Raw genomic sequence first — 24072 nt, forward strand, 5'->3', positions numbered from 1 at the left:
AGGATTTCCTTTTTCCAGAGATGACCGGCTCTGTTCAGCTAGCCATCACGGACGGTATGTGCTTTTTTAAAATTCCCTTTTTGTTTGTGGAAGTTCTGTCAGACAGCACAGAGTCCCTTAGGAGACACAGCAGGTGGAGGGCACTTCCATCTGGACAGAGCAGGGTGGCTGCGCTGCCAGCTGCTCTGAAGCCATTCCTGATTGAAATGAGGTGATTCCTTTGCAAGAGGGATACCCGTAGCTCCAGGCTCAGCTGAAGGGCAGCCCAGAACATCTCTGCGCTGAGGCCCCAAACACTGAGCTCTGTACCACTGAGGCTCTGCTGGCGCAGGGCTGCGATGCCTCAAGCTGCCCTTGGTGCAGTGCAGAGGTCAGTCTGCCAGGAGCCCTCTCCCCAGGCTTGGCATGCCTCATGAGGAGTAGCATAGCTGCCTTCGTGTTCTCCTTAAAAGGGCTGTGCACAAATTGACCCTCATAAAACACCAGCGTGCACAAAGCCTGTGTTTTCTATTGCTAACATCTCTCAGAGTTGGATCGTTGCTTTAGCCCTGACAGTACCCTGGGTAGTTTGTTCTTCCATTTACAAGGCTGATCATGGATACTTCTCCAAATGTCTTCAGTGTTAGTTCAAAATATGGCTGTGTTGCTCCTGCAGGCAGAGAGGATGCCAGCTGCATGTGGTGAGTGCCTGCTCTGCTGCCTGCTGCAGCAGGGAACGGCCCCTGTTCTCCCGGTGCTGCTTCCTGGGAACCTGGAAATTCTGTTTCACTAAAAGACAGGGAAGGTGTAGGAAAGGGCAAAACGGAAGGCAGATGTGTGAGTCTGTCACAAAGCCCTTTTCAGGAGCCTTCTCTTTACTCTGAGAAGAGAAAATCACTTTGTACGCTGCGTGTGATTTAGATCTGATATTTTTTCCCCTCACATTTCGACTCAAAGAATTTCACTTTTGGAATAATGTAATACAGGAATAAAATTTAAGCCTCATCTGTCAGCAAAAGGTAAAGCAAATGCTCTGGGTTTTGGACCTTCGCTAATTGACCCATAAAATGCTGTTGATGGGATGGATATCTTTCTTATATAGCGCCTTTTAATACCTTCTGTAGATGCTAACCAGGCAGAGGGACTTAATTTAGTAGCCAGGGCGTGAAGGAGCTGACATCTAAGAAATTTCTGGGACAGCATCCAAGTCAGTGGGACATGTCCTGGAATTTCTGGCCTGAGATTGGAGGCTGTCTTCAACTCAGCCTTCCTCCAAAGTGTTGAGTAGATTCAAAATATCCTCTATGCCAAGATGAACTCATTTTTTTTTCAAACAGTAAGTGTTGCTGGCTTCTGCATGAGGGAGAGACTCCTTCATTCCCCTGTCTTCAACCCATCTCATTTTTGGATCTTTGCTTCCTGGTGGGTGAAGGTATTTGCTCACACTGGGGCTGCTGTTACCTTCCCCAGCAGCACTGTAGTGTTGGCATGCCTCATTTCCAGCGAGGCTCCTGCAGTACTGCAAGCCCTGTACTTGGTGGGTGATGCTATCTATAGTTTCCAGAATGGAATGCTCTGGTGCAGAGGGAGGGGAATGAGAGCATCCCAAAGGCACAGTAGCAGCTCCTTTTGCAGGACTGTCCTGACCTTGTTTATTTTGGACTTAGGCACCATAAAATAGCTTGTTAATTGCTGCTCATTTAGAATTATAATTAGGTGGTACCAGATGAATTCTGCAATATTACAATTTAAATGCTATAAAAAATTGTGGGTTTTAATACTTTATAAATTGGTTAAAATTTAATTTAAAGTACACTGATTGCAAGCTCTTTGTGTATCTGCATAATTATTGAAAACCACAAGGATAAAAGCAAAGAGCTCTCAAGAAGAGAGTGTGCCTTGCATTGTATTGCTGGGAGGGTTCGAGTGATGCAGCATCCATGTATGTAATGAAGGTCAACAGCGAAGGCTGTGAGCTCCAGCACCAGGTTTGTTCAGTAGGAAGGGAAATGCAGGGATCTGCTCACTGGCGTGCTATGATGGGGAAAGGGTATTGGGAAGAGTGAGGTGCATCTGGGCTTGCTTACTGGCCCTTGCATTGAGAAAAGCTCTTAAGCAAGTGGACAACTGATCATAAAATCATCGAATCCTTAGAGTTAGAAGGGATCTCTAAAGGACATCCAGTCCAACTCCCCTGCAATGAACAGGGACGTGCACAGTTAGATCAGATTGCCCAGGGCCTGATCCAGCCTTGCCCTGAAAGTCTCCGGGGATGGGGCACCCACCACGTCTCTGGGCAACCTGTTCCACTGCCTCACCACCCTCACTGTAAAAGGCTTTTTTGTTATATTCAACCTAAATCTATCCTCTTTGAGCTTGGAGCCATTTCCCCTTGTTCTTTCACCACAAACCCCGCAAAAGAGTCTGTCTCCTGCTTTCCTGTAGCTCCCCTTTAGATACTGAAAGGCCGCTATCAGGTCACCTCGCAGCCTTCTCTTCTCCAGGCTGAACAGCCCCAGCTCTCTCAGCCTGTCCTCATAGAAGAGTTGTTCCATTCCGTGGATCAATTTTGTGGCCCTTCTCTGGACGTGCTCCAACAGGTTCATGTCTCTCCTGTACTGAGGACTCCACATCTGGAGGCAGTACTCCAGGTGAGGCCACACCAGCGCAGAGTAGAGGATCACCTCCCTCACCCTGCTGGCCATGCTTCCTTAGATGCAGCCCTAGATGTGGTTGGCTTTGTGGGCTACCAAGGCACATTGGAGGCTCATGTCCAGTTTCCCATCCACCAGTATCCCCAGGTCTTTTTTGGCAGGGCTGCAGTCAATTCTTTCACCCCCAGCTTGTGTTGGTAGTGAGGGTTGCCTTGACCCAGGTGCAAGGTCTTGCATTTGGATTTGTTGAACATCATGAACTTCACCTGGGCCCACTGCTCAAGCCTGTCTAGAAGGTATCCAGAGGACATCTTGTCCCTCTGGTGTGTTGACTACACCCCGCAGCTTAGTGTCATCAGCAAACCTGCTGAGGGTGCACTCAACCCCACTGTCAGTGTCGCTGATGAAGATAGTAAAGGATACCGGTCCGAGCACTAACCCCTGTGGGACACCACTCGTCACTGATCTCCATCCAGATATTGAGCCATTGATCACTTCTGTCTGGACTCGATCCTGCAACCAGTTCTTTGTCCATGGATGTCTTGAGACTTACAAAATCTGCTACACTGTAGATTGTCATTACTAGATTGCAGCTACCATGGCTAATAGAATGCGGAGCTGTATGAGCGCAAGCGTAGTTTACCAAGTTTGAGTTGATGAACTTGAGCAGATGAACTTCCAGAAGGAACGTTATCAAAATTCCTTTGAGGCACTGGTCTTCAGGTAAGGAAAAGCTTGGACATCTGATGACGCTGCATATCCTAAAGTAAATGCCTAAAACTTGGAGCACACTCACTGCACGTTGCTGAGGGCCTTGGAGCACTTGCTCATTGGCAGCTGAGGAGTTGTTCTGGCTGCTGTTGGTGTGCCGTGTTTGGATGTGGTGAGCGAGGTGCTGTGTCTCGTGCTGACTGCCTAACAGCCGTGTGTGGACCAAGGGCTGCCTCCTTGCCACAGAATCGTGCTTAACCAGCTCGCACTTAACCTTTCCTTTGCTTTTCATTGAGCTGGGTAATGTCTTTCCCCTTGAAGAGCTGTTCTGTTTTTTCTGCCGAAAGCTTCTGCCTTCAGGATTTTACATTCCAGCAACTAACAAAATTAAAATAGCTTTCCTCCTCAGTACTGTAAATTGTACACTGAATCAGATTTCATTGGCTCCAAGTATGCTCTTCAGCATGCTAATGTACGAATGGATTAAAAAAACAACTAGTGGTGATTTTCTTTCCTTAGATTTTACTGAATGTTATTCCAAGTCGCTGCACTTCAGATAGACCCACTCACTTCTACTGAAGGGCATGTACGGATGATGACCTGGAAGGAGAGGGGATAATTTCAATAGCAAAGCTGTGAGGTTCCTGGATGTGGCATATGGGGTTGTCTTATTTTCTAAAGGTCTTTCCATCTGCTATTGGCAGAAGACTTCATTGCAAAAGGGCAGGTTTTGTGTGAGGTACGTTTCTTTTTTCAGGTGGATCTTGTATTAGAATTCAGCTTTATCTTGACTCCGACTATTTGCATGATACCGTTCCACTGGTAAAGAGTATATATATAATATCTATGTATTTTAAAGCTGCCTTCTCAAAGAAGCAGGGCTGATTTTGTTTGTTTTCTTTTCAATACCAAAGTTATGGTTGAACCCAAAACAATGCAGGATGTCTAAATAAAAAGTCCACATACATTTATATGAGATAATGTGGTGCGTGGGGTCCATAGGAGGTATGTAGGAGGGAGCAGTGAGAAGTGTGCTCAGGTGGCTGTGTGCCCTGCTTACCTGACAGGTAACGCTGTTTACTTTGAATGCTGCATGGTTGGGATTTCTTTGAGGCTGGGAGAGGCAATTGCACAGGCTCATTAAAATGTACAGAATATTTTTAGCCTCCCACCTTTTCTCATCTCTTCAGTCTGCCGGAGATGAGGTTGTGCATCCCTGATAAGGTGCAGGCCCAGTGAATCTGCAGCACCTGCTGCATCGCTACCTGCAGCTGTGTGCATGCTGCAGGGTGTGCTCCATGCCTGTGGGCTCACTGCAGTGTGTGGAAATGGGAGCAGGGAAATGTTTTTACTTGCTTGACTGTGCAGAGTCCTGGGATTTGCTGCATGGTGTGAAATCCTGGTCTGGCCTGGGATGCTGCTAGGAGACTGGCTTTATGCTATCAGTGCAGGATTTCTTAATTTACAGACCTGTTGTTTCTTCATCTTAAATAAGCATTATATTATGCCTGGGCCTTGATGTTTATTTGCATGCCTTTAATATGTCTTGGACACTGTATAGTGGGAGGGCTGCTCTGAAGGTAGCATGTCCTATTTTATTTTGTTGGCCATGATGTCAGAGGTGGGTCCATGGAGAGGCGACATGTCAATTCCTCATTGAAGGAAAAGTACAAGACTTGGCCCTCGATGGGTAGAGTGATGCGCGCTGTCCTTTGGGATAGGAAAGGGCTGATCCTTCTGGATTTCTGGGAACCCAGACCAACCGTTGCCTCTGACCACTACATCACAATGCTGACTATGCTGAAGGCTTGAACATACAGTGTCAGGCCATAGTGGAAGACAGCCCTTCTCTTGCAACACTATAAGGCCAGGTCCCATGCCAGTCAGAATTCTGTGGAGCATGCTGCCAGCCTTGGCTGGGACTGTCCTCCCACATCTACTGCATATTTGGTATTGGGTGCCTTCTGTCATCTGTCTGTTTGGGCCGATGAAAGATGGACTGCGTGAGCAACATTTTCCCAGCAACAATGCTGTCATAACTGCTGTGAAAAGCTGGGTCACCTCTGCTGGTGCGGATTTCTGTGAGCGTTGTGTGCAGGCTCTTGTTCATTGCTAGCAGAAATGCACAGCTAATGGTGACCACTATGTTGAAAAATAGCGTTTTGTAGTTGAGAATTTGCTCTATCAAGTAGTGTAATAGTGCTGTTTGTATCTGTTGTAGTTTCCATGGAAATAAATAGGAGGCACTACTTCTGGAGCGATGTATGTATGTGCTACATCAGAGGGTGTTTTATTCTTACACAGAGAAGCGAGGGAGCTTGAGTAGGGAGGAAAAAAAAGAGTAATCATAAATTTAGCATCTTATTGTAATAAGCTTGATTGCGTTTCTGTTTCTTTATAGGTTACAGGAACAGCTTTCATTTTTCATACAGAATACAATTGCATGAGACTTGTGCTTTCATAGTTGCTGCTTATTAGTTGCAGAGGGAATTTCTGGGTGCTGTCTTCCATGGTAACAGCCACATGCCTCCAGAGCCAGAGGACTGCAGGATGCTGGGGGCGTTCTGCACAGAGAGAATTCAGTTTAATAAATCTAATAAGCCCATTTACCCTACTGGGCTACGTTAACTACCTGCATATAAACTGAGCACACAGAATGTTTGGGCAAAGGTTAGAGAAGCAGCTTCTTGGAAAGGCTTGCTCTGGAGCGCACCAAAGCAGCAGCTATTCTTATTTTAGCCCTCAGTAATACACACAATAATGGGGTTCAAGTAGTATCTGTGGTTGAGGCAGTAATAGCAACTAAGATATAATTAACTTCAAAACCCTTTAGGAGGGAATAATTCCAAAATGTAGCGCTGAAAATGTTCATAGTTTCACAAGATGAGAATTACAGAAAGTTTAATTGGATACATAAACCCTCCGGTATGGCATAAGATGTCTGCTGTGATGGTGTTAGGGAGAACCCTGCCCTGTGGCAGACTGCTGCTGTGCCTTCTCCTGTGCTTTGGAGCTACAGGATGTGGGCTTGGGGGGCTCTGGCTGGGCTTGGGTGCAATCTAATGCAGCGATGACACCAGCTGTTCTAGTGGCAGCTATGTCTAGCAAGGATGGCTGCTGAGATGTGTCTGGGAACTTGCTTGGTGGACCTGTGGAGAAAGGGTAAGGGATATCATTTGCGTTAGCAGAATCAGAGCAGTGAGTCCTTTCTGTGCTGCCGCAAATGGCGGTGGATGAGAGGTGGTGGATGGAGGCTTTGCTGTGCACTCTTCCCATAGCCTGGCTTCAGATAGCTCCAGGCACATGCAGGTGCTCGGGGTTAACATTTATCAAGCTGCTGGTATCTAAATCAGTGAAGTTAAAGTTGCTCGTGGAATCCTTGTGCACATCTTCATGAGCAACCATGGCCACAGTGCACGCAGTGCATTGAGTGCTGTCGGTGGCTTGGAGGTCAAAATGTGAGAATAGCTGAGTTTCAGAATGGAGAACTTAAAGAAGTGAGCAAGTTACTCAAAGAACCCCTAAATTAAACTGTTAAGAGCAGAAAACAAATGGAGAGAATAGCGCAACAGTTCACTGATGTGGTTTGAAACCATAATGGAACGTGAGAAAGTAAAGCTGGAAAAAGAAGTTAGCAAGGCTGGGAAAAGTTGGCCTTAGCTCGATGGCAGGTTTGAGGAGCTGCTCGAGCAGGAGTGCTTCAAAATGCGGAAATCCAGCTCCTATATACTGTTAGTAGAGAGTAGGAAGCATAATGAGCATAAAAGAGCTGAAAGATCCAAGGTGGACTTTGAAGAACTAACATCTATAAGTAGAAGATAAATAATTTAAGCAAATCAGCAGCCATTGTCTTGTGTGAAAAGTGGGCTTACCAGATGATGGGAGGTTAAAGGCGGCAATTAAGGAAGAAAAGGTACTGCTAAAAAGGGAAATGACTTCTTTGCATCAATTTTTAACTGCTAAAAATGGGATGGAGGACTTAGCACTAGTACCATGCCCGGCCTTTCTAAATATAAAAGATAAGCAAATTTCAGAAATTGAGGTCTTGGCAAAAGCAGCTTTGGAATAAGCTATTAATCTGAAAGCATTAACTGAGCAGACCCTGGTAGTATGTTACATTATATAAAACATAGCTGAACTTACAGCAAAAGTAAGGGGTTTTTCGTTGAAAAGAGCCACTTTTTCAGATGAAAGTTCTTTATGTACCTTTTGCTGTGGGTGAAGCAAAAACAGAGAAAATAACAAAACGCTTGAAAGATCGTGTTCTTGTAGGGGCTGCCTTTCATGGGTTCTGTGGAGGAAAACCATCCCAGTAGTTGCTTGAAATGTAAATGCTTGAGATGCAGAGAGCAGGCTACAATTTGTTCATTATTCAGAAGAACCCTGGAAAATTTCTACACTGAGGCCACTAAAGGGGCTGAATAGACATGTGAATAGAGTAAAAGCACTGTTATAAATAAAGTGATTGAGTTTGAATCAGGATTGGTTTAGAACTTTGTTTGGTCTGAAGCCAGCGCGCACCGTACAAATGCTTGAAGGACAGATTATCCCTCATCTGATTCATCATTCGTGTTCTTGCCACTTGGGTTGGAGTCGTGTTGGTGCTTGCAGGATCTGTCTGATCAGCTTTGCCTGTTCCTGTCAGTCTGAGATGTGGAACTGATGGGTTCAGCATTGCTGAAGCCAGATGCAGGAGCAGCAGTGCCCCAAATGTACAGTAAATAGCAGTCAGCTTGCAGTGCCTCCTAAGCAGCAAGCCCAGGAGGACGGTGTTCCTCTGCTCTCCCTCCCTGTTGTAGTTCAAGACCTTCAGTGCATCGTGGGTGTGTGAAACTTGATGCTAAGGAGTTGGGATTTAGAGGAGAGGACTCGGTACCTTGTGATTTTAATCATTTCATTGTGCTGAACGTAAGCCTATAATTACATGGTCATTTGTATTAAGAGCGTATTGTTGTGTTTGTAGTCATTGGTAGAGAAAGTGCAGGGATTCTTGCTTTGTGGGAGTGGCTGATACAGAAGCACGTTCCTCCCCGTGTGCAGTTGCCAGTAGCGAAGGAATAGCTGAATTTATTTGTCATTTCTGCAGGATTTTGCCCTGCCGTGAACGTTCCATGCACCTGGTTGTGCAACCGTGTCTGTTCCATAAACACAGAGCTCTGTTGAAAGGGTGATAGGCGTGCAACAGTTAGCTTCTTTTAAGGAGACTTTACAGCAGGCATTAAGAACCTATACGCACAGATAGGGTGATCTACAGCGATCTGTACTTAGCGCTCAGCGTGAATGATGGCTGGGCTCGCGAGACTCATGGCTGATCTATCTTTTAAGTGGACGCTTTGACTTATCGCTGTGGTTATTTAACAGGGCCCTTCATAATCCTTGTTTCAGTTGAAGAAATCCTCCTTTTTATCTAGGATTGTCTGCAGGCAGCAACGCCTTCAGAAAGGAGTATCTTTGGAAGCAGACGTGGCCGGGAGCTGGGTGTGCGTCCTCAGCCTATGCATTCCTGCTGCTCTCACCATGGGTCAGCGTTTGGGCTCAGGGTCACACAGTTCTGCAGCCAGGCCAGCGAGCAGCTCAGGTCTTCACACTTTCTCTAATGCTTTGCCAAAGCGGGAGGAAAAGCTTTTTCAAGTGTGACTGGGTTGTTCATTGCTGGTGGGTATATCCCCATGCCCCAACACCACGCTGATCTGTCGGCATTCAGGATATTTTTTTCTGACGTTATGGAACATCTATTTTTATTTGTTTATTTTTTTCTGCCCCATTTTTAATATCCATCCAAACAGACGATGAAAGATTTTCCTGCTGGGGTTTGTTCTCTCTTCTGTCTTCTGCTTTGTAGGGTTTACTGAGAATATTCAGCGCAGTTTCTTTTGCTCTGTCTCATTCCATTACTCACAGTTGTATGCCCATGGCTAATTACACTCCTCCACTCCTTTCTTGGTGTTTGTATCCTTCATGTACTTACAGATGGTTATCAAATCCCCATCTTGCTTAGCCAGTCTGTCTAGCGCTTGTGACTTGACAGAGATTCTTATCTTTCCTGGTTCTTGAATTGCTTTGCTCATCCCTTCTCTCCAGATGGTTGGGAGTTTTGGATCTGATGCTCCAGCCCTGCTCACACCTGGGTCCTGGAGGTGTGATACCTTTGCTGGTGTAGCAGTTGCTTTAACTTTTGGCCACTTTACTGTTCTGCAAGTTCATATGAAGTTCTTTCCCAAATCTGTGTTAGTATTACAGTCTTCCCTGTAACTCTCCAATGAATTTTTCTAATGCTTTTCCTGCATGTGGGAGGTTGGAGTGAATGAGACTCATTTTGTCTATTTTGGCCATATTGCTCTACTCCCCAGGTCTCTTTATATTGTATTTCTTGCAGAAAAGCACAAAGAAATCTATGCTAAAGGAATACTAATGTAGTGAAGTGAAACATTCAGAAGTCATTAACTCTCATGTAACCATGCTTCTACAACTTCTAATGTGTGCAATATGATGACCTTGAGTTATACAGAGCCTCATGGTTTTCATCCTCCTCATTCAGAGCACAGCTGAGAAGCTGTATACAGAATGGAGCAGTTGAGCTGTAGCGAACGATTGTTCTCATTTTTAATGCAGTAAATATCTGCCTCATAGCTCTGTGCAACACGTGGGCCCTCCTTGTGTGGTCGGTTCCTGATTAGCATTGGTTGTGTGACCCTGGAGTACTGCATTGCTCAGGTCCCTCGAGTCACACACAGATCACTTGCCTTTCGGGGTATATGTGTAAAAGGCAAAGCTGCCCCTATGTGTTCTGAAAGTCAATGGGCTTTCTTTTCTCACTCTGTGCATGTGGTATAGTTGGGAGAAGCAGATAGGTTTAGCCCCCTCTTTTGCAAGCGGCTGGGTGGCATCCACCTCATGTCTTCTGAAATTCCATCTTTGGTCCAGAGAAGGTGCAAGAAGCTTCCACCTTGAAAAGCAAATGCGATTGTTTCAAACTTCTTTATGAAAAGATGCTGTTCTGTCTCCAGGTTAGACAAGGACACTGCTTGTGCACTGGCCTTGCCTTCCTAGAGAATCTTTTACTATGTCTCCAGCAAATATAGTTTCAGTAGTTGTACTCAAAACTGAACCTGGCAGTTCTGTGGATGTATTGCAGGGATTCCTGCAGAGAACATTTTTTGTGCTGACTTGTTAGATACATAGGGTTACGAGTAGCTTCAGTGTACAGAGCCATTTCAGTGCATTGTTTTTGTCCCTTTTTTTGGAATGGGCCTGCTTATTTTGGGGGTGCTTTTCTTCCCCGTGCCATTCATGGCTAGTGGCCCACGTGACACTTGCTTCACTTCAGTTTATTTTCCAGAAGAGTTCATAGAGAACATGGGCTATTCAGCACTGCTTTGCAATTCTTCTTGACTCTTTAAAGTTGACTGCTTTTTCTAATCTCTTTGCAGTTTCCTATGGGATGTACTCATTGCCAGTGTTTCCGAGTACCATATGAGCCATTGGTATTCTTGGCTCTGTTTTAAATGAGTCCAGCCTTTTCTGCTTGTCTGAAGGAATCAAACCGTGCAGGTTTCAAAAAATGTTCTCGAGACCTCCTCTTTTCCATCCACCTGCCCTAGGGCAAAATCAGCTATATTTAAATTGAGTTGGCTATTTCTTTTTGTTGTGCTTTCCAGCTTTCTAGTTCTCTGCCAAACTAGCGCTTGGTAGTTCTAACATTGAGTTTGGAGAGGAGAATGGAGTTTAGCAAGCTAAACTCAGAGAGGATTTTACAAAGCCATCTGGAGTGTTTAGCTGCAGCCGCCTTTTGCCTTACATGGTGTTGGGTTTATAGTACTGCCAGGACCAGAGGCAGAAGTAGCAATGAGAATGTACATCTATGTTTGAGAGATCTTTTTCTACAGTTCCCGGGCTCTCAGATGCAGTCTCAGTTGTGGGATGCTCAAAGCAGTGAGGTTAAAGGGGGCCTTCAGAAGGAGGGACTGGAGGTCATCTGGGGCACAGGAGGTAGCTCCAGGTGCAAGGCAGAGCAGCTTGAGGAGAGGCATGGCGTTGTCAAGGCAAAGAGACAGTAAGGGTCTAAGAGCATTGGCTGATTGCTTGCTGTTGGACTTCCAAAGCAGCACTGATTCTATACAATCTGTTAAGCCGATTACCGGTGTCTACCATCATTAATTGTTTTTATAGCTTTTTTTCTTATGTATTTTCCTTATAATGTCTTTCTGCCTTAAACAAAAAAGCCTGTAGCTGTAGTTCAAGGTTACTGTTCAAAATTACCAGCGTAATGTTGGCTTTTGAAGGGTGAATTGGGCTTCAGCTCACACCCTGTCACCTTGCTTTGAACATTGGGCTGTCCTCCAGGGAGAGAGCACCTCACTCCTAGAAGCAAGAGAGCTGAACCCCTTGGAGAAACTTATTCCATATTTTCAATTTCAAAAGAGAATGACAGCCACTCAGATTTATTAAATTTTAAAACATTCCAATTTTAAGGGCTTTAAATATTGTATGTAGACAAGTTTCTCATAGATAGCAACTCTGGAGAGAGGAAATAGAGAAGATTATTCCTGTTAAGAAACGAAGGTGCTGTATTAACTTCGGAGGGACAGACAGCAGTCTTGCATAGGACAATCTGGCTTATTTTACCAGATGGTAAATTATTACAAAGCACTGAACAGTTGCAAAAAGATCAAATCTATAAAGCATCTGGTAGAGTAACTGGCAATTCATCAGTTTTGCATGATGCACATTGCATGTATCTTATGGGCTTCAGAGGAAGGTTGTAAATCCATCAAGCTGGAGATGGGAGTGAACTTGATCTTATTTGCTGAAAGAAGACAGAAATCAAGACACAGTAATCAAGAGGCCTATTCTTTAGCTGAGGTTTTTGTGTTCCTGAGAGTTACTACTGAATGAGGGTAGTGGCGGTGCCATTCACATGACTTCTGAGTAATCTGTGCTCAAGATACACCATTAGATCGGGCACTTTTGTTGTTAATGGAAGTGAATGAAAGAGGAAAAGCTCTCTGAAAGCTATTCATCCCCAGCCTGGTCTGATACATACCGTAGATGTTTTCAGCACCACCTGTAAAACGTTTTCTGTCCTAATCTGAAAGAGTTTGATGCACATTGTTTGTTTTGACACAGTAATTTCAGCCCTCTGTTGTTTTTTTTTCTTCCCCCCCCCCAAGAAGAGCAGTAGCTTAAGATTCTGGTGCCTTTGAGCCAGATGTAATGCTGCTCAATGTGCGCTTCATTGAGTTTGTGTCTCCAGACTGCACAAATTAGCACTGCGCGTAGAGAATTTAGAGCTGTAATCTTCACTCTCAATCCGGACGCTTCATCCCATTCCCCTGTGAGCCTTATCTGGAGGGCTGGCTGACACTGGGCAGCCCGCCTGGGGGCTGAACTGGGTTTCCTGTTGGAAATAGAGTTGATGTTGTTCTAAAGGCACAGCTGCCCGTGTCTGTTGTGTAAGACGTGTCACTGGCGCTCTTAGTAATTCTTTGGCAAGAGAGAGAGAGGGCAATATGGAGGCTGAAGAGCAACGGAGGACCCAGTGTGGCTGATATGAAGAGCCTCTTTTTCTGCATTCAAAATCTTGCTGCTGAGCTCACTTGGATTTATTTTTTTCATTGAGATAATAAAAGCAGGATGAGATGATCAGTATTCGCTCTGCATCTAGGTTAGAACTAGGTTATTTTGTAAAGTATTTTCAGATGTCTTGGCTGGAGAAGACACTGCATAAATAAAGATTTCTTTGTATTGTGTGATATTATAACGTGTGAAAAGATTTACTGTGCAAATACAGTAACAGAATGAGGGAGAATCGTGATCTGCTGTTTGTTAGTACGATGCAATGTAAATATTTGTCTAGGTAGATTCTCCTGAGATTTTGTGTGGATTTCCCTGAACGCTGTGGTTGCTGGCATTCTTTGAACGCTGTTTTTGTCAGCAGTAAACGTGTTCATAACATGTAATGCACACCTCCATCAAAAGCCCTGTGCTTCTCAAAAAAAAAAAAGTAAGCTGCTGCTGCTCTTTCCAAAAATCCAGCAAAACATAAAAAATGTCCTTTTTTAGCACAGTCAAACACGTTTTTCGAAGCCTCTTCCAACACTGAGACGTATGTCGTTCCATGTGCAGGCTGTGCACTCAGATGCTTTGCTTGAAGAACACTCATGGAGTCCAAAATCATGATACTTACATGTATGCCTCCAGACAGCTGACTTCACCAAAGCACTGCTGGTTGCGGTCCTAGAAAGCCTTCATGTCTGAAGTCAGTGCCCCTTTGCCTTGCTGCGTGCTGCTGAACCACAGGCTAACCTACGCCAGTGTGAGATTTATATTGCTGTTAGTGCCCTACTGGTAACTTTCTGTAGCTCTTGCAGCTTAGCAAAGGAGAGAGACATTGACTTATTTTAAATGGCTCTTGAGATGCCTTGTGCTGAAAGAGTGAGCAACTGTCCCTGTGAGATGTCCTCACTTGGAGGGAATGGGGCTTGCTGGCTCCTTTAACGTCTGATCTAAGAGGCGAGCCTCAGTCTCTTGTCTTTAAAGTAAATGGAGTACATTCTCATGGAAAGATAAAGGATGTAGACACACAGAAATACTTCTTTTTTTTAATACCTGTCTTTCTGGTTGGGTTTCAAGAAATTCTTTGCATTTCTGTATCCAAGCAGATCTTCAGGTTGAGCCAATTACTGAGACTTTTTTGCTTTGTTTTGGAGATGGATTATTCTGTCCTTTTAGATGGCCCCTCCTATCCCTTTTGGAGAGGATGAAGCTTAGCTCTTTGCTTTAGGTAAACCTTCTCTTTAAAGACATTTCACCGTTGTTTTCTACTGCATCCTCATTTGCTCTATGAACTGTGAGCTGACTCTGTTCAGCTGCTCTGTCTCCTGTTTAGACCCAACTGAGGTGCAGGTGCAGTTGGTGCTACAAAAGGATGCCCTTTTCTATACTAGCTGTTCACCAGTCCAGCTGCGCTGAACATGGCTGACCACAAACCACCATATGTATGCAACCAAGCATGTCTCTCTTGGGCAGACAAGGAGAGTTACGTGAACTTAAGACACTGTTTCTGGTAACGTGCATCTTCAGAACTGTTTGTTGTACAAACATGGTAAGAACAACTAAAGGATGTATTAACAGGCTGTAACAGAGACTGGACCTGAAGACGGTGATGCTTTTATGGCTCGTGCCCCTTAAAAACAGCTTACTGGATTGTGGAGTATTAGTGTGATGCTATGCTGCTCAAGCAGGGAGGATAGTCAAATTTCACTTGTATTTGTGTCTTAATTGTGTCTTTGCAGTTTAGTTTGGCCTGTCAGCAGTTAATGCGTGCATCGTATTTAAACACTTTTCTTCATCTCTTGGTTTGCAGGAGTAAGTCTGTGTCTGTAACGCTGGATGTGCTGACCACTTGCCTCAGACTGAAGAGGACTTGCTCTGCTTTGGAATATGGTGCCTAACTTCTGTGTCTCAGTACTCACTGTGCCAGCAGTCATTCTGTGCTGCTTGATGCTGCCTGATCCTGCTAAAGCAGGAGCCGAAAGTAAGTAACGTTCATTTTTTTAAAGGCTTGAATGTCTTGCAAGTTTTCTTTCAACAAATACTGAAACTTCTGGGTGTGTACTGGCAACACTGAGGACGAGGGGATAACCCTCCAAATCTTGTTTTCCAATGTGTGCAGTGAAGATAAACAGTATGTGTGTGAAGGGGCACAAATAGAACTAAAGAGGCTGGCAGCATTTATTCACACGCAGGATGAGCTTCAGTAGTAGCTGCAAGATAAAAACCTGACAATTTGATTGCTAACATGTATAGATGAGTAAAGAAAATTGGGGGCGGAGGAAGAGAGATGTATTGGGGTTGAAGTAATCCCTGTTACTTTATTTTGCTCTTGTACCAGCTCTTACGGTTTCTGTAGAATTGAAACATCTCTCCTGAGCCAGTGGGTGATTGAAAACCGCTGGAAAAACATTCAAGTCTTTACCTTCTGGTGTAGCTGTCCTACACCTGTAGGAGAATTGGAGTCAAACGTTTCCTGTGGTGGTACTTAAGGTGCTCTGCTCGTGTCTGGTACCTGAGGAGGGACACACGTCCTTAGGAAGGCAGCCTTTGTAGCTCTCTGCTGGCAACATGGGGTGGGACAGCCTGCTATGAGCTGCCGCGGTGCTTTGGTTAACATCACACATACCTGCGTGGTGTTGGGCACTTCTGTGCACCAACATATGATGGTTTTGGAGGATTCATTTTTCAGAGCGGCCAAACATTCATATGTTCATTTCAGGCTTTAAGGCAACTGTGAATACTCACTGCCTTTGCAAACACCCAGGGCATGTGGGATGCTCCAGGTGGAGCAGGGAGGTGACCGTGATGCACCTCCTGAGCTGCCACCAGCCATCTGCCTCTCACTCTAGCTTTAGTTGGTCACCAGGCTTTGTAATTAAGACGTAATTTTGTGAAAGCTGAAGGAGGTCTCCATACCATTAAGAGCCTGGCTGAGTGGAGAAAACGGACTGGAGTTCTTCAGTGTCCTTGACTAAAGGGGGAGGAGTAAATTTGGAGAAGCTGGAGAGGAGGTTGAAGATTGATGTGAAGAAAGATGAAAAATCACTATTTTTTACCATCGCTCGAGGTGCTGGAAGATGTTTATTTAGATTATTTTAAGTCTAAGTGTTATATCCCATTTTGGAGTCTGGCACAGGGAAGTATATATTTAATGTTTTGAGGTATGAAAAAGAAATCATTCTCGTCATCCTGGCCCCTGCAAAGAATAAAAGCATTCCTCCATCAGCTGTGCACAAGCTGGTGGAATTTGAGACATCCTAGGACAGTTCTTGGTCTAAGGATAATCTGTAGTGGATATGATTTGCCAGTTTTGTGGAATGCTTCCACATGCTTCAAGTGAAGAAACTTGGCTCTATTTCACAGGCCCAGATCCAAATATTGGTGTCTCAGATGTGCAACACTTCTGTCTTGAGAAGCAAACATATCCGTATGTATGCCTTTTTCTCTGGTGCAGACTGACTCTGAATTACTTTATCCTAATCTGCAAGGCAAATCTGGAGGACAGTGACCTTTTAACTGCTCCAGCCACTGTAGGTTAACGGAGGTCTTTCTGGATGGAAAGTGTTGCTCTGTGTATTTTGGCAATTGATAGGTTCTCTTGCCCCACTGACTTTTAACACCGATGCTCCTAGCAGCAGGGAGCTCTGTGAAGGACAGGTGACTGAGGGAAGCTTTGCACTTATGCAGTTTCAGGACGAATTTCTTGTTATTTTGTATGCTGCTGTCAGTGGTGGAGGTGGGCAAAATATGGTAGTGGATATATGGCGTTTGGGAGTCCTGGTAGAACTCCTTGATGGAGGGAATGTATGGTGGACCTTACTGCAAAAGGTAGAAAGGGATGTTGATAAGAAGCACCTCATATGTCCTCTCCTCATTTTTATTGTCCCCTATGCATCTTGATGGCCCCAGTCAAAGGCGGTTCGCTTGTCTGGATGGGTTCCTGATGGAATTTGGCTGTGCCTGGTATGTCACCATGATTCTTTCTTTGTGGTGCTGCTGGGAGGCAACAGAAGGATGGCAAGGCTCTGGATCATGAAGTACTCCTCTGTTTCTCCAATTAAAAGTAATGCAATAAGGGGAGCATGATTATCTCTGCCTTCCTGGAGTCAGCCTGCAGCACTTCTTTGGTACTGGTAGGAAGGGCTGGGGCAGGGGCTGCCTCTGCCAGCAGCCGGGTGCTGCAGAACCTGGGCATCCCTACCTTCCCAGCCTGTGCTTTGTAGCTGTTGTTGTCACAACACATTCAGCCTGGCTGCTCGAGCTTGCTGACAATTAGGCAGCTGGCAGACAGCAAGACGTTAACGCCTGAGATAAAACAGATTGAATATGTATTGCGTAGCGGAATTAGCGGCGGGCGCGCTGCAATGCTGCTCCTGGAGCTGAGTTCACAGGGACTGCGAATAACGTCAGCGCTGAGGAATCGAAGGGGCATCCAGAGGTTAAACACGGAGCTCTCTGGGTTCCTCCCTGCACGCAGGATGGGGCCGCTGCTTTCGGGGCCTCTCCGGTGAGGGGTTTGGAGGAGAAAGGTGAGCAGGAGGGGGAACGTGTGGGGAACGGTCGATAGAGAAGTGCTAATTTGGCAGAAAGCACTTTGAAATCCTCCCCTGCTTTTACAGACTGCAGTAAGAAATTATTAAATTTTCTCTATGATCTGAGTGTGTTTCTGTCAGGGTGACCCTAATTCCATTAGAGCGGCTCAGAGCTGATTCAGGATGACTGTTTTACACTTTCTCCCTCAGCTTGCTTGTGTTTTTTATGCACCCGGTGCATCCCTGTCTGTCAGCTTTTGACTGTGCATGGGGAAAAAAAACGGCTTTGCAGATTTCATTTAATGTTCAGTTCAATTGTCAGCTAAAAGATGCTCTTTCCAAGCCTTTGGAGATGTGTCATTTACTCTAATAAAATAAATAAATAAGAAAACAACAACAAAAATCCCCTCTCAAAACAAAACGCTGAGAAACCAGGGGAAAAAATCAATGCCATCATCAGCGACGTGTTTTGTTGTTGGTCTGCTTTCTTAAAATTTAGGCTTTGTATTTGATGTCCTGAGCAAGGCTTCCATTAGCTAAAGGAAGAGATTAGGTGACCCATCCCCACTGCCTCCTAACCAAAATCACAGCATTTCAAAGGTCTTAAGGAAGAAAAGCTCTTCAAAAGTGACCTTGTAGAAGGAAAGAAGCAGGGCAGCAGTTCGGGCAACTGGGTGTGAAGTGAGACATGGTAAGCAAACAATTTGCACCTTCCAATTTCTAAAGATGGAGCAAACTTGACTTTTGTTTGAGGGTGTGAGGGCAGCTTGCAGCAGTGGACTGCTGCCTGTAGGACAGATCCTTGCCCTCCCACCTCCTCCTATGAGTGAGGACCCCAGATCCCAAGCAGCTCAACACCTACCCTTGGTCCTTTCTATCAGATCGGTGTGTGTATGTCATGCATGTCTTCCCATTAACCATATTTCTTGGGTGCAAATTGTACCGAGGAGACACCTAAAACATAGGAAGCTGAGGTGTTGAAAAAGTATGAGAAATAGGAGAGTACCGTGCCCTTCTTAGATGTGTGATTCCAGGTGAGCTCTGTTTTGCCCTGAAGGTGAAGCTGTCCAGAGGTTTTGGATGCAAGACCATTGGAGCTTTTGCTATCACTCGCTCCTCTTGCTGTGTGCCTACCTGTACTGCTCTGCCTTTGTTCCCCAGTTCAGCTCTGCCCAAACAGTGGCTCAGTGGCAGGTGCTTTGGACCTGGACCTTTGATGTTGTGCTTTGCAGAGCTGGATGGCAGGGTCCCATCCAGAAAGCTGGACCTGAGGTTTTTCCATTGCTGCCTTACATCTGTTTCCACTTCCTCGTTTTCGTTTGCATGCCCATCCCCAAACACTGAATGCAGTGATTAGGTGTAATTGGTATGATCAGATCCAGGTATTACAACACAGGTAAATACTAATTTTCTGCAATTCTGCCTTGACTAGCTTGACAAATTCAATCAGTGAAAAGAACATGTAAAAAATTGTTTAGGAAAGCCCCTGTAACTGAGGCACTGGGGTTGCATCATTAAGGGGCAGGCTGAAATAACCACAGTCATTGTGCAGCTTATTTTTGCTGTCCTTACTCACCATATATATTTTTAGGCATAAATGATTCCTCACTTTTCTGCAAAATATCTGGGTGCTGCTGGCTTGTAGCTGAACGTTGCAGATGTACAAGATAGGAAGGATGCTGTAAAAGCAAATGCTGTGTTGAGAGTAGACAACAGATCTTTCTGCATTTATAGCCATGCCCCTTTTTGCTCCAGCACTTGCAGGACTCCTGTGGATTTGTTTGGATAGCTACCTACAACAGGTCACAGCATTGCAATTTGTCTTTTTTATTTATTCTTAAAGCCACCATCACTCATCAGTCAACATCAGCTTCTGGGTCAGAGGTCTACCTTAGCTCCATAGCTCTTATCCAGCAGTGGTCGTGACAAAGAGCTATGGAGTATGTAAGAACAGCATAAATATTTAGCGATCCCTTCCTGGCCCCAGTGTTGGGTGGCTCCTGAGCCCAGGGCTCTGATGCGACTTCAGGCAGGATCTTGCTTTCGAAGAGCTCTGGGCGTGTTGCCACCCATCAGTGGTGCTGTGGGGCTGCTGGTTTGCAGGAGGTCTGCGTGTAGGCTCTGACTTGTGCCTCTGCACCAGGCTCCTTGTGTCACACGCCTGCGTGCCGTCCGTGACGTTGAGAGATGGGGCTGGGTGGCCATAGCTGCTCTGCTGCCTTCACATCTACGCGAGCTATTGGCGCGGCGACAGGAGCTGGAGGCAGATATACTGAATACACTTTTTTGAGAGAGAGAGCATGTTCTAAAACTGTGCTTATTGGCTAGGTGATATAGAAAAACAGTAAAGCGACCTGCTTAAAATTTTATCTCCAGTGTAGATTCATAGATTGTAGGGCCAGAAATCAGATCAGTGTAGGCTTGTACTGTGACCTGCACAGCGGAGGCTGTGTAATTTCAGAGAGTAATTTTTGCATCTGCTTTTAACAGCTGTGAATGATCTAGCACGTAGCTTTTAAGAGACTATCAAATCATGATTTGAAGACTAAATGGTGGAGAATTTACCCATCTCCTGTGTGATCTGGGAAAATGGCAAGTAATCATTACTTCTACAAATCTGTATTTATTTTAGGCTTGGTTTGTGTGTTTTTGGGTTCAGATGCTGGATGCTGTAACCTGTGTCAGCTAGGCTAGAAGTTCATGCTGCTTAATGCAGTCTCCCTGAGAAACAACTTAGGACGTAAAAGTTAGAGAGTCTGAAAGTTTGTCCTTTTTATTGTGGAAAAATGGGTTGGTCTTGATTTTTCTGATCAGGGATCATATTCATAGGTCTCCACAAATCTTCCAGACTTCTGTAAGTGGTTTTTAAAGTCAAGAGACCAGCACTGAGAAAAGATGTGCCACCTCGTGTCACACAACAGCAGCAGTCTTTACTCCTTTGCCCATAGCTTTGAGTTGGAAACATGGTCCTCTATGGTGACCTCGGAATCTGTTCCTAAGTCTCTGATTGCCAGGATGCAAACTCCCGTTTTATTAGTGTGACTTGGGTTCTTGCCTTTAACTTCATAAAAAGATCAGACTGGATGGGACTCGATGAGTGCCTGGTCGAGCTGTAGGCATCCCTGCTCATTGCATGGGAGTGTTGGACTAGATGGCCTTTAAGGTCCCTTCCAACTCCAAGGATTCTGTGAAAATACATTTTACTGGATCACAACTGGTCCACTTACCCAAGTAATTCTGTTCAAGTAATCAACCCTTGCTGTTATTTACTGACGACCAGTCTTGTAAAGCTCATCCTTCGGTTTCCAAGTGTAGTTTCAGGCTTATTGTGTGTATTCCCAGATGTTAGTTAGTTGTGACTGCACAGGCTGCTCTGAATACTTCAGGGAGATACTTTAAAATATTCTGTAGTAGTGATGGTGGCATCCTTTGAGATGAAAAGGAGTGCTGGGAAATACTGATTAAGTAATACGGTTTGTCATGCTGTCATTGCTCAGGTGAGGAAAAAGTATGAGGCCTGCTGGAGCTTGCACTGTTTTAGCTGAGCAGTTGTAGAAACAAAAGCAATAAAGTAGTAATATGGATGCCTTTTTCTTTTTTTTTTTTTGGTTCTTTGATTATCTGTTCATTGTGTTGGCACTTCAGAATGATATCGTAATACAAGATGAAGAAGCACGATTTAGTGAACAACTACAAGTATGAAATTTGCTCAAAATGTTGTTCAATCTTTTTTTTTTTTGATGGTGTGTTGTGTTTTGTTTTTCTTTAAATAAATCCTTTGTTCATGGATGTTTTTTCTCTGGTAAGATGTCCGTCTTTATGTAAAAGTAGGTGGAAAGCAGTGGTGTACTTTTAATTGAATGCTGTATTTAGCCCCTTGTGTGAATCAGTGCTTTGTCCATGCTGAAGATAAATCTCATTTATTTTGTTGATCTGAAAGCACCAGAGGGTGCTTGCTGGAAGCCCTAAGTCGTAGAAATGTCTTTTGCCTCGCACGCTTTATTGACATATGATTAGTGGGTTAAACCAAAGCACATCTGATGTACGACTGATTTACATTGGTGTGTGAACCGCGGGCTGCAATGCCAGACTTTGTCCCGAATGTTGGTTCAGTCTGGGCTTTTTCAGGTGTGTTATAGCACGAGGCCTTCGTAATCAGGGCACTCCATGTAGTGTTAAAGAAATAATTACAAAATATTTTCCTCTTCATGCTATACACGCTGGAATGAGCCCTGCTGTGCTTTTCAGGCTGCTCTTCATTAGATGAGTTACCACTGTTGCCATTTTTTTTTCATTAATTAACACTACAGTTTCCATTAATGTATTCTGAAAATTGGGCTGTGTCTTATGAATAGCATCTGCTCAAAACATAAAGCAAGCAGAAAGGCCACTGCAGGTTGGTGGCACCATTGGCGTGCTGGGTGCCATGAGCATGGCAGGTTCCTCTGCTGTGCGGGGTTGCTGTGCTCCAGTTGATAATACGGCCCCATAGAGAGGACAACAGTCACCCCCATTTGACACTGGTTAATACTGCATGTTTAAAAGGAAGATTGTACCCTGGGGATCCTTCTTGCCTGCTTTTAATGCATTTCTCATTTTATTTTATTTTTTTTTAATTCTAAATAATTTCTACCTGTGATGACTGTCCTGGTTCACCCCAAAGCTGAATGATAAAAGCCCTTGCAAGTTAATTGCAATGTAGGGAGGAGAAGACGATGGCTCTCAAGCCTGTGCTTGGATATCGGAGTGCAGAACACCTATGCGTTTTCCTTCAGTTTATTTTTAGACAAGTTCACTTCAACTATTAACGTATGTGTTGTTACTTCTGGTAAAGGTTGCTTGGAGAAATGGGATCCAAAAGGGCCAGGGAACATGCAGCAGCTTTACTCACCCAGGTCTGTTTGCCTCTGAAAAACTCCATTTGTAATAACCAGTTTGAGTCCTGGCACCAGCACAAGTGTGCCTGGCAGACAGGATGGTACATTGTCACCAGCTTGTCAAATCCAGTTCATGGCTTGTGAGGGTGGTAGACGTGCACACATTGCCAAGTTGTTGCTTTCAGTGCAGAGCTCTACATAAGGCAGAGAGAGTACTTCGCTGGTTTTCAAGCTAAAAACTGAAGTCTTCTCTTCGGTGGTAAATGTGAGAGTTGCTGTGAATGGATTTCAGCCCTTGTATTTGACAAAAGCCAGCTTGGAAGCAAGAGAAGGCCGTAAGTATATTTACTTATGTAGTGTTTAATTACATGAGGGAAGATTCATTGAAGAACTGAGTGATGAGCGGTGAAAATCCTGTGAAATGCCAAGATGATTAAAATACCTATGTGATGGTGATGGCTACCTGTTTTCATCTTATGTAGCATCAAACAGATAAGCTTTCTGTGGTTTCAGAATGCAAGAAGACCCTGACAGAAATGGGCTTCTCTCATTCATCTACTGCTCTTTGATTTACGGGGCATTTACTAAGTGATGGGGCCATGGCAGCAGGGGGAGGGAAGCAAGATGGAAAACAGAGAAAAGACTTTCATGTTCCCTTGTAAAGCTCTGGGATGCCTTGTCCTGGCACAGTGTGCTCGTTCTTGGCATGCTGAGCACAACGAATTGCCTGGGGACTCTCAGGAGGGTGGTAAGGGCAGTCCAAGAGCTGGAAGGGCTCCCTGTGCTCCTATTCCCTGTAAGGGGAGGTAATGGTCCTGGCTGTTGTCTTGCCGTTTGCGCTGTGCAGACTTCCAGGGTACTTCTGTTTGGTTTTCTGCCAAAGCTGAAGTTGGGGGGCTGTGGTTTAGGAGTTGGGTGCTTGCAGGAAGAGCCAAAAAGCAGAAATTGTATTTGGATGCTTTTGAAAACAGAGAGGCTTTTTGCTTCTGTTGCCCTGTAATACAAGCAGTGGTGTTGGTCGTAGATAAGATGTCTATGAAGATGTTTGACATTACCACAGGTGCACTTCAGCAGTTGTGAGGGGAAGGGAACTTGGTTTGTGGAAGGGAGTGACCCACAGAGATGTGTGCTGCTGAATAACATAAAGGGGATTTCACTCAAATCGTTAAGTACATGTGTCTAACGAGTGCTGTCTGAGCTTGTACACACCTCAATCACCTGTATATTCATTCTGAGAGGGCAGAGCTGTTCTAATCTCAGCCTTTTGAGGACCTAGAGGTCATCCTCCAGCTCCAGCAGCACACAGTGTGACACAGCCAGAGAGCGTGAGTTCACTCACACTGTGACATTTGTTTCCCAGTACATCCTTGTGTAAATATAGAGTTCGCTTTGTTGAGCTTGTGCTGCACTTGTGTATTATGTGTGATGTAATCACTGCTGGACTGCATCAAACTCGAGACCCACGTAGCCCAGAATTGCCCCCCCATAGCCTCCAGCAATGGCCAACAAATGCAACGTCTTTAAGAGAGGTGTGAAAAGAAAGACATTCTCTGCTCTTTTCATCCCACTCAAATTAGTTCCCATTTCATATCTAAAATTAGGTATTGTTGTAAGAAGCTGGATGCTTATTATTGCTTCTCTAAAGCGTTATTAATTGCAACAACTTTAAATATTGTTACATCCACATAGGCAAAGGAACAATACCCAATGTAGATTTGTCAAGGTCAGATCAATCTAATTTCCTTTAATGACAGGATAACAGGC

General features: G+C 44.7%; 1 protein-coding gene across 35 annotated transcripts in view; it reads left to right on the forward strand.

The window, feature by feature from the left end:
* Positions 1-24072, forward strand: part of PTPRF (protein tyrosine phosphatase, receptor type F) — a 342426-nt gene that overhangs the window by 109617 nt on the left and 208737 nt on the right. For all 35 annotated transcript variants that reach the window (XM_040705351.2, XM_046944827.1, XM_046944822.1 and 32 more), the window contains one exon: positions 14710-14880. In XM_040705351.2, the coding sequence (XP_040561285.1) occupies positions 14787-14880 (94 nt within the window). In that variant the 5' untranslated portion in view covers positions 14710-14786. The remainder of the gene's footprint in view (positions 1-14709; positions 14881-24072) is intronic.

Source organism: Gallus gallus, chromosome 8 (assembly GCF_016699485.2).
Source record: "Gallus gallus isolate bGalGal1 chromosome 8, bGalGal1.mat.broiler.GRCg7b, whole genome shotgun sequence".
Taxonomy (NCBI): Eukaryota; Metazoa; Chordata; class Aves; order Galliformes; family Phasianidae; genus Gallus; species Gallus gallus.